This window comes from Dromiciops gliroides, chromosome 4, assembly GCF_019393635.1.
Source record: "Dromiciops gliroides isolate mDroGli1 chromosome 4, mDroGli1.pri, whole genome shotgun sequence".
Taxonomy (NCBI): Eukaryota; Metazoa; Chordata; class Mammalia; order Microbiotheria; family Microbiotheriidae; genus Dromiciops; species Dromiciops gliroides.
In genome coordinates, this window is record NC_057864.1 from 116,102,677 (window position 1) to 116,122,495 (window position 19,819).

The 19,819-nt window shown below is 35.3% G+C and overlaps 1 protein-coding gene across 7 annotated transcripts in view; it reads left to right on the forward strand.

The window, feature by feature from the left end:
- Positions 1–19,819, forward strand: part of KCNK2 (potassium two pore domain channel subfamily K member 2) — a 301,669-nt gene that overhangs the window by 147,544 nt on the left and 134,306 nt on the right. For all 7 annotated transcript variants that reach the window (XM_043999510.1, XM_043999513.1, XM_043999509.1 and 4 more), the window contains exon 3: positions 9,312–9,429. In XM_043999510.1, coding sequence (XP_043855445.1) covers positions 9,312–9,429 — 118 coding nt within the window. The remainder of the gene's footprint in view (positions 1–9,311; positions 9,430–19,819) is intronic.

The following is a 19,819-nucleotide window of genomic DNA, read 5'->3' on the forward strand; positions in this document are numbered from 1 at the left end:
GTGAATGAAAGTGTCTACTATGTAATAGGTATTGTGCTATATACTGGAGAAAGAAACACAAAAGCAAAGTAGTCCTTGCCTCCAACAAACTTACCTTCTAATAGTCAGAGAAAACAGAGAAGAGGAATGGTAGCCAGGAAAGAGTATTTTGGTCTGCTAAGGTTAAGGGATGCTAAATTGAATAATATGGTAGTCATTCAACATGTCTTTTTCAGAAGCAATGATATCAAGGGCAGTGAGGTGGTGCAGTGGATAAAGCATGACCCTGGATTCAGGAGGAGCTGAGTTCAAATCCAGCCTCAGACACTTGACACTCACTAGCTGTGTGACCCTGAGCAAGTCACATAACCTTCATTGCCCCACCCCCAAAAGGAGCAATGATATCATTGATTTGATTACAGTTCTAAGAGCAAGACTTGTAAAGTGGAAGAGGGATGGTGCTCAACAGTTGTCAGATTAGAAAATGTTTGAGACACTGGTCAGTTAGATATAATGAGGTCTCATCATTCAGGAAAGGCAGAAGAAGATTTCTTACAGGTGGTGGGAATGTGGAGGGAGAATTAAAGTCATTAAAGAATTTCAGGAAGGTCTTAAAGAGTGTAAAGGATTCCCACAGTTGTCTGGGTGGCAAGATTTTAGCTGTAGCCAGAAATCATAGGATGAGTCTGGAAGAGAAAAAGTGGTCCATCCAGTTTGACTGCAGTATAAATTAACATGTTGACTTCATGTCATTTATCATAGTTTTAGTTTCCTTCTCTTCATTCTCCAAATCCAAAGTTTGTTTCCACTTCCTCACAAGTCATTCTCTCCTCAACCTTTTGACACTTACTACCTGTGTGACAATAGACAAGTCAATAAAGCTCCTTGGGTGCCAGTTTCCTCATCTGATAGACTAATGTCAGCTGTTATTATTCATTATTTTTACTATTAATAATGATAAAGGGACTATGCCAGCAAAGAAAAAGCTCTGGCTGATCCCTTTGACAAGCCAGAAATATTTCAGAGATGAGCTCAGCAAAGTCTGTCATTCAAAGACTAACTTAGTCCTGAAAGGCTCATCCACTAAAAGTTTCAGAGGTTCAAAGATTGAGCTTGATATTTTGTTGGTCACTGCTATTCTTAACCAAAGAGGTTGCAATCTGTATTGGTGTGAAAAATACTAATGAAGTCTTATTTTTTGAAATATAGTTTTACTGAAATATATTTTTCATATACAATTTCAGGTCAAATTTTCACATACAGCCCATTTTATATCCCTGTGATTTTCCCTTTACCCACTTATAAAGGTTTAACAATTAACACATTTTAGTAATTGATATCTCGAAAAGCAAATTCAGGTGGCATTATCTCATTTTTGAGTCTTCCTTCTTCTTCACTTACCAAATACAGTCAGTTGCTAGATACTGCTAATTCTAATTCTCTAATATTTCTGAAGTTCATTCTCCCAATTACACACAGATAATAAGTGACATGGCAGTCAGTCAATAAGAGTTTATCAAGTTCCCATTATGTTCTAGGCACTGAGCATACAAATTAAAAAAAAAATGAAACAATCTCTTCTCAAGGAGATTACATTCTAATGGGGAATAAACATGGGTGTGTGCAAACACACATGTGTATAGTTTCAAGCTTATTAAAGCTTAAAACTGCACTAAGACTTTGGGAACATTATAATGAGAACAAACACAAAATAGGGAGGGTTGGGCCTTGGCAATTTGTGAGATCAGGCAACCTCATGTAGAACTGGTGTTTGTTATGTCTTGAATGAAAAGATGGATTCTATATGACAAAGGTTAGAAGGAGAGAGTGTATTTTAGCCATGGAAGATTGCCAGTGCAAAAGCAGGTGAGAGATGCAATGTTGAATGTAATTTGAACCCAGACTTCCCAACTCACTTGGTCAGTCAGGCAGTCAAAAAAAAAAAAACCTAACACAAAAACAAAAACAAAAAGCAAAAAAAAAATAGAGTAAGCCAGAAGCTGCATTTTAGTGTAGATTTATACATCAGTCAATCAACAAGCATTTATTAAGTACCTACTATGTGCCCAGAAGTGTGTTAAATCCTTGGGTTTGAAAGAAAGGCAAAAGATGGTCTCTGATTTTAATAAGCTCACAGTCTGAGGGGGAGATGAAATGTAAGCAACTATGTAGAAGAGAGATACAGACAGGATAAATTGGAAATAATCAACAGAGGGAAGGCACTGGCATTATGAGGAATCAAGAAAAGCTTTTCAAAAAGGATGAAATTTTAGCTGAGATTTGGAGGAATCCAGGACATGGATATGAGGAAGGAGAATAATCCAGGCATGGGGAACAGTCAGTGAAAATGCTGAATCAGGAGATCAAGGGTCTTGTGTGTAGAACAGGAAGGAAGCCAGTGTTCATAGACTGCAGAACACATGAGTGGGGAGGAGCAGGGGTGTAATATATAATAAGACTGAGAAGGTAAGAAGGTTTTAAAAGGTTGAACAGAATCTTATATTTTATTCTGGAGGCAATAGGGAACAATTGGAGTTGATTGCATGGAAGGGAGGCAGTGACATAGTCAAACCTTTATTTTAGGAAAGTCATTTTGACAGCAGAATGGAGGATGAGAGTGGGAAGACCAACCAGTAGGCTATTGGCATGATCCATGTGTGAGGTGATGAGAACCTGTACCAGGATAGTGGAAATATCAAAGGGGATAAAAAGGTGGATATGAAAGATGCTCTGCAGGAAGAAACTACAGGACTTGACAACTGTTTATATATGGAGAATGAGAATAAGGAGTTGAGAATGACACCAAGGTTGTGAACCTGGATGATATGGAGGATCCAGTTCAAAAGCCTTCCAATTTAAGGCTTTTTCAGCTTGAGCTGTTGATGGGGATAGTTAGAGTGATTGTAGCAAACCTAGCACAGAACTTTTTGGCAAGATCAAAAAGGTAGGAGGAGAATTACAAAGGGTTTATGTGAGCTAATGTCAATAATTAGGCAATAACCTTTCCATGACCTTCCTCCTACCATCCTCTAAAGCAGAAGTTCTTAATCTTCTTTCTGTCATGGACCCTTCTGGCAGTCAGGTGAACCCTTTCTCAGAATAATGTTTTAAATGCATGAAATAAAACATAGAATTGCAAATAATATGAGTTGTATTGAAATATATATATATATATATGTTTGTGTGTGTATGTATTTTTTAAAGAGAAGTTCATTGATTTCCTCTTTTTAGAATCTATGGGTGTCTCCATCCCTGCTTCATCTTTATGATTTGGCATTGAATCTTTGTTTTTATATGTGGCTAATGATTCTATACTTTCAAAAACAAGAATAAAAATGTTTAGAATGTATTCATTCATTAGCTTATAGAAAAATACCTTTGAAAGGCTGGGGCAAGGGGAAGAGAGATGGAACAGGAAAGACTTTTAATTCTAGAGTTGCCTTCCAAAAGATAAAAGCAAAGAGAATCTTTCTCCTGAAAATGAATACAGTACTTTTTGTATTTAAAAAAAATCTCATTTTGATAGGAAATGTTGAAATGTGTGGTCAGGATTGGTTGTGCATTATTTGGGAGATCATTTAAGGGCTTTCAAAACCTTTTAAAATTATTTTCATCTAAGCTAATCTCTTAAAAACAGTGATAATTATGCCCCACCCCCTGCTTCTCCTCTCCCAACCCGGAAAAAAAAAAAACAACTTTAGGCACACTGTCTGGCCTATATAACATTCTACAGAGAAATCTTGAAAACATGATTCTTACTCAGAATCTAAATACAGTAGGGGCTAATCTAATCACCTTTAATCTTTATAAATTACATAAATTCACCACTATTTTTTCTTTCTGTTGATGTAGTAACTTGTGTAGGAAGACAAACACAAAACCAAAGTAACCAGCAGGTGATGGATTTAGATATGGGGGATGGACAAAGTTGCATGATTACCAACATTCAGCTGAAAACATAGGACAATTAAAGTAATCCTGTCACTTCTGTAAATGGCTCTCAGTCATGCATTTTTAGTGTGAAATGTGATGTCAGAACCCACTTTTATTTTTTCTTGCACCTACACATATCTTGTTGTTTGCTGCAAGAAAGAGAAAGTTGGCTGTTGGTCCTAGGTAGAGAATATCTATTTTTTAAAAATCTCAAGCCTTGGTTCTTTGTAACCTAGCTTACATTTGGCATGCCTCTATTAAGTCTAAAGATGAGGATATGAGAAAACAGCAAATGAGGAACAATTATAATCAAATTCATTAATTAAAAATATGTTTATATTTCTATAATCAAATATAACCATGTACATAATCGGAGGTCATGGATAAATATTCCTAAACCTAATCTTTTTCCAAATTTTCCTATTTCTATTAAAGACCCCAATCACCTATCTTGTAGCACTGTAATCATTCTAAGTGCCTCCCTTTCCCTCATGACATGTTTCCAATCAGTTGCCTAGTCTTATTGACTTTACCTCCTCAACAGCACTTATATCCAATCTCCTTTTCTCCATTTACACAACAACACTCCCTGCCCTGTTCCAAACTTCATCACTTCATTACCTTACTATTGGAATAACCTATTGGTCTCCTTGCCTGACATCTCTCCCTCTACAATCTATCCACCATGTATTTTCCTAAACAATTTTCCCAAAGCACGGGTCTGAAAAAGTCATACCACTGTCCCCAAAACTCCTGTGGCTTCCTGTTACCTCTGGAATAAAATATATATTCTTCTAGCATTTAGAAAGCCTTTTTCAGCCTGGCTTCAGCCTACTTTTCCAAGCTTGCAATATATTATTCCACTTTGGGTCTTCTATGATCCAGCAAAACTGACTTTCTTGCTGTTGCACACGGATTACTTTCAGTTTGCATCTTTATTCCTTTGCTTAGGCTGTCGTCCACTATGTCTAAAATATGTGCCCTCCTCATTTCATCTCTTACAGATTAAAAATGTCACCTCCTGCATGAGGGCTCTCTTGATAAAGCAGTTGTAGAGCCTCCTCTACTTCTCCCTCAGTTCATTTGTATTTCCTTTGAACATATCTTGTACATAAGAGTATAAGTACACATGTATACATACATATGTGTATATATACATATGTGCATACACACACATATATATATATACATATATATATAGAGAGAGAGAGGGGGGGGGGATACAAACCCATTGAGGGCAGATACTTGTTTCATTTTTGTCCTTGTATTCATGATCTACCACAGTGTTTGAAACATTCACACTAGGAACTTAATATATATTTATGTATATATGTATTGATTCCTATGGGATTATTATATTCCAGAAGCATATGCGATTTATACACATTTTTATTTCTTATCATGGGCCCACAATAAGTCAAGGCTTTATTAATGCTGACTGAGGTTTCAGAAAGGCATAGCACTAGTAAAAAACAACCCTATCCAAATAATTTGCTGTTTAGCTATTATCATTACTACAGTTACAAATAAATTTAGTGAATTAATTCATAAACAGCCATTCAATTCCGTAGATTCTAAAGATATTTATTGGGTCTCTATCATGTGCAAGGTCATTTTGCTAAAGAGCCATGAAGACAAATTAGTCTTTTTGTTCATAGAGCTTATAATCCACAAAGGAAGTATTGTACCCAAATAACCATATATGAAAAATAGAATATAGTCATTGCATATGAAAGCATCAGAGTATTATGTGAGTTCGGAGGAAGGATATATTATTTCTGTTCTAGAATGTCAAGGAAGAAATGAGCCAGGACTTGGAAGATGATAGCATTCTAGCAATCAGATGCCAGAGACCAAGGAGGAGAAGGGAGAACGAGATTATTTGTGTAGCTAGCAGGTAAAATAATTGCATCAATAGGTTAGTAGGGACAAGTAAAATGTCCATTTTGGCTAGAGTGTAGAATATATGATATAAAATGGTGGGATAAGGCTTTAGATGTTTATTGGGGTCAGATTATCTTATCTAGGAATGCCAGGTTGAGGAGCCTAACCTTTACTCATTTGGCAATGTAGAACCACTAAAGAATTTTGAGCAATAGAGTGATCTGATTTTAAATGTGCATTAAAGGTATTACTTTGGCAGACATGGTGAGAACTAAAAGTGGAAACAAAAGATGATGAACCTATTATAATTGATCAAGCAAGAGGCCATGAGCCAGAAGTCTGACAATGGGAGGCTGGGAGCAGGTACAAGAGATACCAAGAAGATAGAATCTAAAAGATTCAGTGACTTATTAGATAAAGTAAAAGAAAAACCAAAAGAGAAACTTTTAAAGACGAAAAGGAAGTTTCAGGTCTGACTAACATGAACAGAAATAGGGAAGTCTGGTTGGGGGGATGCTTTTGGAAAAATGGTTAATTTGGTGACATTTCTAGCTGAATATGTCCATAAGGTACCTGAAGATATTGGTCTAGAGGTCAGGTAAAAAGTTAGGAGTGGAGAGATGAACTTTGGAGAAGTGTGTACAGAGGTAAAATTTGAAGCCATTAAAGTGGATGACAGGACACAAGTGGAAGAAAGGAAAGACATGTGCTCAGAGCCAATGTGGGAAATGCCTAAATTAAAATGACAGGAAAAGGAACCAGTGAAGGAAGCAGAGGAATGATCAGCATTCACATAAGGAGTGTTCAATATTCACTGTATAGTCTCTCTGAAACCATGAGATTAGACATGGATTTGATGTGCTGGTAAGTGTTTAACAATTGGCTCTGTGTTGGACAATTCATTTTAAAATGTAATCTGTGTTATTCACATTTTCTACATCCCTTTCTTAAGATTAGGCAATTAACAATGAATCAATCCCTACTTTATAGAATTTGCTAATTTCCAAGGTGTAAATAAATGCTATCACTCAAAATTTCACAATATGGTACCAGTACAGCCATGGGAAAAGGTATCCAGGAATCAATAGTATGCAGAGAATGAAGAGTGGAGACAGGAAAAAAAACAGCATTCAATTTGACAATTAGGAGGTCATTGATAACTCTTTAAATAACAGTTGCAGTTGAATAGTGGGAGAAAAGCCAAATTATAAAGGCCTACAGAGTTTTCAAGTAGTGAAAAAAACTTTGAATTCAGAATTTTGAGGTTCAAGTAAATAATGTAAGAAAAAGAGAGAGCTGAGGCCAGTACCTGAGGATGAAGGGAAGTTAATATATTGTATACACATGAACATGTACATATTATTCAGGAAGATCTTGGTTCAGATCTCACCTCTCTGGCATTTGCTATTGGGGTGATCCTGAACAAATTATTTAAACTCTCTGGATTTCAGATAACCCCCCTAGGACTACCTATTTAGTCTTTAGATGAGGTGGATCTGCATGGTGGAGGGAGTTCCCCCATGTAGAATTCTTCACACTGATAATAATACATAAAGCATGATTTCAGCACAGGGGAGATATGAACCTCTTCTTGGAGAACAGTTGCTTTACAGATAATTTTTCAAGAACTTATTTATTGTCTAACGTGAAACATAAACATAATATTCCACTATACTAAACTCTTGGCTCTTCTCCCTCTGGAGTTATTTCCTGGAATAGCTCTTCTACTTTCATTTATTTAGTTATTAGTTATATGAAGATGATTTCTATATCTACACCTCTAACTTTGGCAGGTACCCTTTTTTCTTTTCTTTGTCTTTTATTCATAGATTTTTATACCAATATGTAGATAGCCTCATAGTTTTATACTTAGAATGCTTTTGAATGGTCTTTGTATGTTATAACATAGTAATAATGTCAACTCCAGATTTTGATAGCACACCTTTTAATATCCAACAACTCCCTGAGATAGGTAGTCAGAGTATTGCTATCCTGATTTTGCATATGGGGAAGCTAAAAAGGTTGTTAATCAACAGGAATCAAAAAGCTAATAAAGCAGGTCATACATTAAGAGCCAGAAGGAATCTTAGAGATTATCTAGTCTGATGGGGCCAAACTCAAATAGAAAGATGGCTACTAATCCATACAGAAGGATCCATGCAACCCATAATCACTTAGCTTGAAAAAGTAATGTTATCTATTGTATTTTTATTTATTTTGTTAAATATTTTCCATTTCCATTTCAATCTTTTTTCCAGCAGAAGGGAATATGTAAGTTTGGCCATGTCTGAAATTGCTGACCTGGTCCAACTTGTTAATTTTATGAATGAGTAAAAGGAAGTCACAAGAAGCAAAGTGATTTATTCAAGGTCCCAAAGAGAGTCATTCAGATCCAGAATATGACCCTAAATCTTGATTCCAAAGTCAGTATTTTTCCTATTGCATCATAATTCCCTTCATGCTAAAGTTTACTAAATGACCTATCCTTTGAAGGGAGTCATTGAGTCTTCTCTTTCCTCATAGCTCCTTACATCTTCTAGTATAATGCTTCCCATGCAATAGACACTCAAACCTTATTGTGCAATGATTACTAAGTGAACATTATGTGAATTTCCCCTCACCATCAATTTAATAGCAGGTCAATCATTTTTCAGCCATGTCTGACTCTTTGTGACCCCATTTAGGGTTTTCTTGGCAAGGACTCTGGAGTAGTTTTGCCATTTCCTTCTCCAGCTCATTTTACAGATGAGGAAACTGACACAAACAGGATTAAGTGACTTTCCTAGGGTCACATCACTAGTAATTGTCTAAGGCCAGATTTGAACTCAGGAAGATGAATTTTCCATACTCCAGGCCTGGTACTCTCTTCACTATACCACCTGGCTGCCCCTTTTAAAAACTCTTGCTATAAAAATTTTAAGAAATTTGAAACTTGCTGACATATCACACTTAGGACTTAGGCTTAGTGAGGAGTCTGTTATTAAAGTTTGCTTCTCTTTTCCACCTTATCCCAATCTATTTTTGACTATAATTGGTCATGTTCTAAATTCATGGTCATTATTCACATATAAGTATAAAAACAGACTTGATGTACTTGTTAAAAAGTTGTTACTCTCAAGAAGTATTTTCTTCTAGAGGATTCTAGTCTCTAGTATTTAAATTTCTGTGTAGGTTGCAACTTTTGTATTTAAGCTCTCTGGTTGTTTCTGACATATGGGAAGCTTTACTAAATTCATCCTGGTTAAATGTGTTAATTAATAATGTATATTAACATTATGCTATTTATGCTGTCCCCATTGTTTTAAGAACTAGTTGATATCAAGCATAACTTCTCATAAATTAATTATAAGAACTTTACATTATAAAGTATTATTCTAAACTATATACAATTCACATTAAAAAGTAAAACCTTAGAGCTGATTTTTTCATATGACTAGTAATTAATTTTTCTTAAAATATATTCAATATAATTCCTATGATCATGTATACTGACAAGTTTCTTTTTAAACTTGCAGCAAATAGTGGAAGCAATAAATGCAGGGATTATACCTTTAGGAAACACCTCCAATCAAATCAGTCACTGGGACTTGGGAAGTTCCTTCTTCTTTGCTGGCACTGTTATTACGACCATAGGTAGGAAATATCTTATGAATTTTTATTTTGGGAAAGTGGTATGAGCTGCAATGCATTTATCTTTGAAAACTGTTTTCCCTCCAACAGTTGGTTTGGTTTGGTGGTCATAATGTCATACTTTAGAACAAAGAGTAGGTTTCGGCAAATTATATGGAAACCAACTTTGGTATTAAATGAGAAAGAGAGGATTGCTTAAAATGATATAGTCCCCAAAAGAAAAACAAAACAAAACCACAAACTCATTTTGACAAGAGGGCTGGAGCCTCAAGAAATCTGGGCCTTAATTATTGTTTTACTTTGGGGAAATCATTTATGCTTTGATCACTTCTTATTTTGATGCACAGGTATGAAACTCACTTATACCATTTTGATTTCATGCTATTTCCATATTTATATTATAACTGTATGTTTTGTTTCAGCAGATGCTGCCATCCTTTGTGTACTTACTTTTTTTTTCATATTATTGAATGATGTTTACAGGTTAAGCAATGAATTTTGAAAGTCATAAAGCCCAGGCGTTTTTAAAAAATCTATAATGTATCTGAAGATAACAGAATAAAACTGAAAATTTATACTACTTTATTCTATCAGCATATTGCATAGTATAATGCCAAAAGACCTACAAAAATTGCATCTATCTTATTTTAAATCTTTCCAATGTATCTATTTGGCTTCCTCCCCATTAATATATCCTAAAGGAACTATATAGCATAGTGGTTGTGGGAATGGGTTGTCTAGCCACAAAATACTCTGCATTTATGCTTTTATTAGTCAATCTGCCGACACTGAATGCCTATATGTACACAGTCCTATAAAATGAACGGTCAGGGGACACAAGCATATGAAACTAGTGCAAGTAGGGTACATAACTGTGATTGGTAGGTATTGGGAATGTTCATGATGAGGAAGGCTTTCCATAAGGAAGTGATTTTGAAGCAAGGAAAGGAAAGTTCTTCATTGATGATGAAAATATTTTGGGGAGGAGGAAGGATGTGTACAATGCATGGGGTTGAGAGTGAGCTAGTTTTGACAAGCTAAGTAGATATTCTCCCTTTTCATATAATCTGTAAAGGACTTTCCTCTGTAAATTTAAATAGACATAATCTCAGACTACAACATTTTAGGATAAGATTTAATGTTCTGACTTGACTACCTGAGGAATAGTGATAGGATAAGGCAAAAGTCATAGTTACACATTAATATTTTAAATTAAACTTCCAAATATAACCACAAAAGCAACAAACATTTGTTAACCACCTGCCATTTCTAGGTCCTGTGCTAGGTATGAGGGATATAAACCCAAAATTAAACAGCCCCTGCCCTCACAGAATTCTCTTGCACTGGATTGCCCCAGATCACCAATTTTTCATCAATCAAGGTCTTATTTTAGTTTCTGTGACTCACTTAACTGTTAAGGTTCCACTGATGTATGAATTTCTGTTTGTGAAAGTTAGACTAAGTGGTGAATTAAGCTGTTATTATTGTTGTTATTATCATTACTTTTACTCTACCAGTATAACTACATAATAGTCATTTTGGGACCCTCCTTTCCTAAGTATTAAGTGTGGATAATTTTATACTTTTTTGCGTGAATGTTAAGAGTTAATTTTAATCCTCTTTTGCTTGAATGTTAAGAGTTATTAGTTTTCTCTGAAGCCTATTGACCTGTAGCCTCACAAATTTGCATTCAAGAAGTTCAGTAATATTTGATATTTTCCCTTTTTTGCAAACTTTGCAAATGACATAACACCCATTCTGAGATAATAGTTGTTTCTCTTAGGATCACTTTAAAATAATGATTCTGAAGCTTGTTAGAGTGTATGCTCTGAGGTAATCTCCTTATGTCACTGAAAATCATTCCAGAGTTATTTAAAATAACAGCTAGAGGGCACAGTGATCAGAGGACTAGACTTGGAGTTGGTAAAAACCTTAGTTCAAATCCTGTCTTAGACACTTATTAACTGCATGACCCCTATCATTTTTCTCTGTGCCTCAGTTTCATTATCTCTAAAATAAGGGTAATTATAGTGCCTTCCCCCCATGGTTATTGTGAGGATCAAGTGAAATAATAATTGTAAAGTGCTTAGCACAGTACTCGGCACATAGTAAGCACTCTATAAATGTTGTTATTGTTGGGATCAAATGAAATAATATTCATAAAATTTTTGTGAACCTGAAAACACTATATAAATGCTAGTTTATCATTGTCACCATCATGATAATTGTTATAATTTTAATTATTAACTGGTCTATCATAGAATTCTCCTTGAGGGAAAGTGCTTTAGTGGAAATAGCACTGGGTTTTTGAGTCAGAAGATGTGGTTCAAAATCTTGCCTCTGTCACTTAATACCTTTGTGATTTAGGGCAAATCATTTAAATTCTCTGGGCCTCAGTTTCCCCATTTTAAAATGAGGAAGTTGGGGGCAGCTAGATGGCGCAGTGGATAAACATCAGCCCTGGATTCAGGAGTACCTGAGTTCAAATCCAGCCTCAGACACTTACTAGCTGTGTGACCCTGGACAAGTCACTTAACCCCAATTGCCTCACCAAAAAAAAAAAAAAATTAAATTAAAATGAGGAAGTTGGACTCAACTCCATCCTTGGTATATGAGCCTAGGAATAGGTATCTGCCTCTGAGGATCTTTACTATGTGTCATGGAAAGCTGTTCCAAAGATAAAAGAACTTAGATGTGCAGGCCTTGTCCAATTAGCTCTCAGAAAAGAGCATCTAAGAACTCAGGGATGTGTATCTTGGCCAAATAGTACTCAGATTTGAAAGTACATTTGAAAGGCAGAACCTTATGTAGAAGTATCAGGAATAGAGCATATAGAACACCTCGGGGCAGCTAGGTGGCGCAGTGGATAAAGCACCGGCCCTGGATTCAGGAGTACCTGAGTTCAAATCCAGCCTCAGACACTTACTAGCTGTGTGACCCTGGGCAAGTCACTTAACCCCCATTGCCCTGCTAAAATAAAAAAAAAAAAAACAACACCTCAAACCCATGTCAGAGACTTCTACTGGGACCTTCACATAAATACTGTTACTTGTATCAACATGAAGAAAACTGGGACTCCATAGACTGAAGGAATGTGCCTCTCATCTGTAAATGCCCAAGGGGGACTTTGATAGCTTTCACACTCCCTGCACTCACTTTTCATCCTAAATCTGGACGATCAGAATTTAAATCTTTCAGTACCCTGCAGTGGAACACACATGAGTTGTCTGTTGGATTTTGCTTTAAACTTTTAATGATGTGGCAGTAATGTTTACCATATAGCTATGCATTTAGAGGACATTTACTGCTAAAATTTGGGAAATGGGTAGGAGAGCCTGATCTCTTATTCGACCATTGAATTTAGCCTCATGAATCCAAGACACGAGTGCATGTGCGTGTGCATGTGTGTGTGAGTGTGTGTGTGTGTGTGTGTGTGTGTGTGTGTGTGTGTGTGTGAGAGAGAGAGAGAGAGAGTGAATTGGGGGGATTTAAAACATGTATTCAGAGAAGATAATACAATTTTTAATAACAAAGAAATTATTAATAATTGTAGGGATTAGAAAATGCTTTATTTAGGCACATAGGCTGTGATTTGAAGGAACATTGGAATTCTGTGTTTTAGAAATGATGCACATGAGACTTGGGAGATCACTTGTACAAAGGTATTGAGTTAGGAGACAGAATGACATGTAAAAAAAAACAGCTAGCAGAGCAGTTGGAAAGTGATGGGGAGTAGATGAAAAGTAATAATATGAAATAAGAATGGAAAGATAGGTGGGTGCCAAATCATGGAGGACTTTCAGTACCAGTTTAAAGATCTTTGTACTTGATTCTAGAGGTAATCGGAACAAAGGTAGAATAAAACTAATGGAAATACTACCTAGATTTTCTTCTTTGGGATTAAGTTATCTACTTTTCATTATGAGTTCACTGCAGTATTTCTGCCTTTAGGTCATACTAGATTGGAATATTTTAGCTTGTCTTAGCCATGAGCCAGGTCAAAAGTTGGGTGACTGAAAATCTGGAAGAAAGGAAACTCTAATTTTCAACCATAATTATAGGTTAAATTTGGGGCTTAGACATTTTGACCATTTCCACTCTGAAAATAACATTTATTGCTTGAATTACTCTGAGTCTGAAGGGGAAAAAAATCATCACAAGAGTGTGTGAGGATCATGATTTTCTGCAAAATGAAAATTCAAAAGGCCAACTTATACCCCTTATGACTACCACCAAATTGTTTTGAGAGAAACTCAGTCTCTCACTTCATCCATAGTATATTTAAAAATATTCTCATTTCAGGAGTCTCCAAACCTACTAAGTTCTGCAGACATATACTTCAATATATAAAAGATACACTATTATTACCAGTCTTACCTCCAAATTATAGCCATTAAATACAGTAGCTGATTATTTCCATTGCCCCTTGGAGTTCCGGGCAGCCAAGGACTCTCACTGTTGGAAATCAGTCTCTAAATTTTAAGGGAATTAGTTCATTTTAGGTCAGTAACATCTTTCCTAATAAGATATCTTTCAAAATAGAGAGCCTTAAAGCATCCTCAGCTCTTTCTTAGAATTTTAATCACAGAATCAAAGAAATTTTGATATTGGAAAGGTGCCCAGGTTCCATGTAGTACAAACTGTACCTGAAAAAAGAATTCTTTCTATGACATACCCTATAATTACTCATCTAATATTTGCTGAATTTCCCCAATAAGACTGGAAACCCATTGCCTCTTGAGGCAGCCCATTCCTAATGGTTAGGAAGTTTTTCTCCCCTTAAATCAGGTTTAAATCTGCCTCTTTAAACCTTCCACCCAATTTTAGACCTTAATGTAAAAACAACGAAGATACATTCTTACTTCTACTGGAATATAAATACTTAAAGAGACATAAGAGTTCATCTAGTTTAGGTCCTTTATTTTATAGATGGGGAAACTAAGGCCCAGTAAGGTTAGTTTGCCATTGGTTACACAATTACAAAGTGAGTTTTGAACACTGGTCATCTGATCCCAAATCCAATGCACTTTTCCACAATTCAATCAGCTGTACTGATTATCTTAGTATTCTTGTCAATTATATTAGGAGGGAGAAATGTAGTTAGCTTTTGTTTATAATCAAATGAAAAGAGGTACTTTAGGATTTAGTTATTTTGTGTTTTAGGGAAATGCATGTAAAAGTGTTTGGAGTTTATGTGATGTTAGAAAGATACTACATAAATACAAGATATCATTATTAATCCTGTTAGGAATTAATAGTAGTCTGAGAAATAGTGGGCCTCCTGCACTATCTGCACTTCATTAGTTCTTCAAAAATACAACTTTAGAGAGTTTCGGAAAATAAGTTACAATGTTTTTTTATAGAGTGGCTGGTACAGACAGTGCCTCATGGGGACATGCTAGACGTGTAGTTACCCAAGGTTTTTTAGTCAGGTTATAGATATTGGTCTCAGAAGAGTAAGAAAACTTTCCTATTAGGGAAAATGCCTAATGGGAATTTTGCTTACAAAGAATAGACCATCTTAAAAATTTAAGGACCCATTTCAGAGAAGCTCTTACCAAACACATCTGTGCACACATGTTGTATATTATGACACACAATTAACAGTACTATACCAGCACCAGGTGTTGTTTTTTCCTTTCTGGGATTTGAATGGTTATTTGGGGAAGTCACAGAATCCCAGGACTCAGAAGCCATCTACAGTAGTCCAATGTATACCTGAATGAAAATTCACATTATATGTATTGGACTTGACCATTTTTTTGAGTCATGGACCATTTTGGTCATCTGGTAAAGCCAATGGAACCCTCCTTAGAAGAATGTTTCTAAATGTATAAAGTAAAATACATATGATTTCAAAGGAAACCAGTTACATAAAATGTAGTTAACAAAATATTTTTTAGAAATATTCACAAACCCCAGAATAAGAACTATTGCTTTTATCACAGTGTCTTGTCCATATTAGGAACATATAAATGTTTATTAAAAGACAATAAGCTATTCAAGTAATCATTTGATCTTTACTTGAAGTCACCTAATGAGGGGAAAACACTAACTCTTTTTTTAAAAAATAAAATATTTTATTATTTTCCAGTTACATGTAGAGACATATTTCAGCATCTTTTAACATGATTTCCAATTTCAAATTTTTCTTCCTCCCTCCCCTCCCCCAGACAGCAGGCAATACAATATATATATATACACATACATATATACATAACAACATTAAACATATTTCTGCATCAGTCATGCTATAAGAGAGCAATAAGGAAAAACCTCAAATTAGAAAAACAACAGCACCCAAAACAAAAGAAATAGTATGGTTCAATCAGCATCCATATTCCATAGTTCTTTTTTTTTTCTGGATTTGGAGAGTCTTTTCCATCATGAGTCCCCTGGAATTCTCTTGTACCATTGTATTGATGAGAAGAATCCAGTCCATCACAGTTGATCAGCACACAATGTTGATGATACTGTGTATAATGTTCTTCTTGTTCTGCTCATCTCACTCATCATCAGTTCATGTAAGTTCTTCCACGTTTCTCTGAACTTCTCCTACTCATCATTTCTCACAGCACAATAGAATTCCATTACAATCATATACCACAACTTGTTCAGTCATTCCCCAACTGATGGGAAACCCCTCAATTTCCAATTCCTTGCCACCACAAAAAGAGCAGCTATAAATATTTTTGAACACATGGGTCCTTTCCCCTTTTCTATGAACTCCTTGGGAAAAAGACCCAACAGTATTGCTGGGTCAAAGGGTATGCAAAGCTTTATGGCCCTTTGGGCATAATTCCAAATTGCTCTCCAGAATGATTGGATCAGTTCACAGCTCCACCAACAATGCATTAGTGTTCCAATTTTTCCACAGCTTCTCCAACATTTATTATTTTCCTTTTTTGTCATATTAGCCAATCTGACAGGTGTCAGGTGGGTACCTGAGAGTTGTTTTAATTTGCATCTCTCTAATCAATAGTGATTGCGAGCATTTTTTCATATGGTAATATATAACTTTGATTTCTTCATCAGAAAACGGCCTGTTCATATCCTTTGACCATTTCTCAATTGGGGAATGACTTGGATTCATATAAATTTGATTTAGTTCCATATATATTTTAGAAATGAGGCCTTTATTAGAAGTACTGGCCATAAAAATTGTTTCCCAGCTTTTTGCATCCCTTCTAATTTTGGATGCATTGCTTCTGTTTGTACAAAACCTTTTTAATTTAATATAATCAAAATCATCCATTTTGCATTTCATAATATTCTCTATCTCTTGTTTGGTCATAAACTGTTCTGCTTTCCAAAGATCAGAAACATAGACTATCCCTTCTTCTCCTAATTTACCTATGGTATCACCTCCTATGTTTAAATCCTGTACCCATTTTGACCTTATTTTAGTATAAGGTGTAAGATGTTGATCTATGCCTAATTTCTGCCATACTATCTTCCAGTTTTCCCAGCAGTTTTTGTCAAATACTGAGTTCCTATCCCAGAAGCTGGAGTCTTTGGGTTTATTAAACACTACATTACTAATGTCATTTACTTCTGTGTTTCCTGTGCCTAGCCTATTCCATTGATCTTCCACTCTATTTCTTAGCCAGTACCAGATAGTTTTGATGACTGCCACTTTATAGTAAAGCTCCAGGTTTGGTACAGCTAACCCACCTTCCTGTGAATTTTTTTTCATTATTTCCCTGAATATTCTTGATTTTTTGTTTTTCCAGATGAATTTTGTTATTATTTTTTTCTAGCTGTATAAAATAATTTTTAGGTAGTCTGATTGGTATGGCACTGAATAAGTAAATTAATTTAGGCAGTATTGTCATTTTTACTATATTAGCTCTGCCTATCCATGAGCAATTGATATCTTTCCAATTATTTAGATCTGATTTGATTTGGAAAACACTAACTCTTAAGACAATCCATTTTACTTTCAGATAGCTACAGTAGGAAAGCTTTCCCTTAGTTCTAACTTAAATTGTTCTCTTTGAATTATTGTTCCAAGTTACTTTGGCTTGAATCTATCTTCATTATAGTAGTCCTTCATACACTTGAAAAATGCTCTTATGTTTCCCAAAAGTCTTCCCTTCTTCAGGCAGAATATTAACAATTTCTTCAAACAGTTGTGAGAGTCATGAATGTGAAGTCTTTTCCCATCTTGGCTGGCATTCTCTGGATTCTATGCAGCTTATCAAAATTATCTGTAGCAATGTGGCTCTTAGAATCTAATACCATATAAGCTGTCATCTAATCAGGACAGTGTCCAGCAACAGAATTATCTCCCTCATCCTGGACACTCTGCCTCTTTTAATATAGTTTAAGATTTCATTAGCTTTCTTGGCTTCCATAGAATGGCAACTGATAGCTATGAAGGTCCTAAGTTTGTAAAGTGCTTTACATATATTATATTATTTGGGCCTCAGAAAAACCTCTTAATTCAATGTCCCCACTTAGAAGATAAAGTAGCTGTAACCCAAAGAAGTTGGGTTTCTTACTAATACTTGCTAATTTCTTACATAATCACACAGCTAATGTTGCACAGGTGGAAGACATAAGTTCTTTTTTTTTTTTTAATTCCACATCTGACACTCTATCTACTACACTATGGTGGCTTGTAATAGTATTGATTCATATTGAGTTTGCAGGCCCACTTGAGAAGTTTTTATTCCAATGAAGAGCTTTACTTACATCATTGATTATTTGAATCCATACATGAGACAATATTAATCTATACCAAATTTTGTCTTATTCATTTGGACCCAGGGTTCTCTTGACAAAATCTTTAGGAATCCTGTTTCTGTGATCCAGTATAGTTCTTACTCACATCCTTTTGTCATCTACCTACATCTAATATCCATGCTGTGTATACTTTTGTCCAAGTCATTGATAAAAATGCTAAGGTGCATACATTCAATCACAGACTTCTAGAACACTCTTCTGGAGACCTCCTGGAAAGTTGACATTGATTCATTACTGCCTTCTTTTTGAGTCTGGTAATTCAACCATTTTTTAATAGAACAACTTGTATTATTATTTAGGTTGTGTTAGCACTAAAGACACATCCTGGAAGCACCCACTAGAAATCTCTTTATAAGTTGACATTGAACCATTAATGACTACTTTTGGGGTTCAGTTTTTCAACCAAAACTATGTGTAAAACTGCTTAATATATAAAAAGTGATTTATAAACTCTAAGACACTGTATAAATTTAAATTGTTCTTACTGCATTAACTTTTGGTGATAATGAATTTAACTTTAATTCAAAATAAATGATGTCAAAAGTCTTTATAAAGTATAACTTGTGTACTCAGAATTACAATGGGTACTATGGTGCATTAATGTGAGTTTAAGTATTAATGAGTTCAGCAACTCATATCAATGAGCATCTCTGTGAATAGTTAGGCCATTTTAAATTTGGGGTATTGACATTAGTAACTCAGGGCCCATGAAGCAGTCAAACAGTTAACTAGACTTAGTGAATACAACATGTAATGTCAAGGATTGAAGGAAAGGTAAGAGATTCGTTCAGAAAGAGGATAGACCAGATTACTTACCATTGAAGTTATCTGAGTGCACCCCTTTAAATCAATGTACTAATGTTGATGGTCCCATGACTTATCACTGATGTGGAAATTTAAAATTATAAATATTGTAAAGATAGATGACTCAGTGGGTAAAGCTCTGGGCCTTGAGTGAGGAAGGACTACCTTCAAATCTATCCTCAAACATTTACTAGCTCTGTGTCTCTGGGCAAGTCACTTAATCTCTGCAGTCTTAATTCACTAGAGAAGGAAATGGCAAGCTACTCCAGTATCCTTGCCAAGAAAACCCTATGAAGATATGGTTCATGGGGTCATGAACAATTGGATATGACTGACTGAACAACAACAATGGAAATAAAAATCTATACATACATGTTTTAAAAGAAATTCATTCAGTCATTTGTTCAATAAAAAGTGCCCATTTCTTGTGTGAAGTGGGCTACTTTGTAGGATGGCTGTATTACTTGTACTTTAATATACTTAAAAACAGGTATCTTTCACCAGGGTCTATGAAATTGTTTATGTATGTGGGCATGTATGTGTACATGCATTCATGCATGTATATGCATAAGCACGCGTACACATATGTTTGTGTGCATATACATATTCATATATAAACACAGATAGATTTAATCCTATGTATTTTATGTTACACATTTAAAACATTATTCTGGAAAAGGGCCCTTCATGATTCACTAGAATGTCAAAGGGATCCATGACACAATAACAATTGAGAACCCCTGACTTAAAAGATGTGATTCCTTTCATTTGGTACTACCTCCACTAGTACAGATTTCAATCACTCTGCACCCTAGTCATTGAGTGTTGATATGGGTGAAGA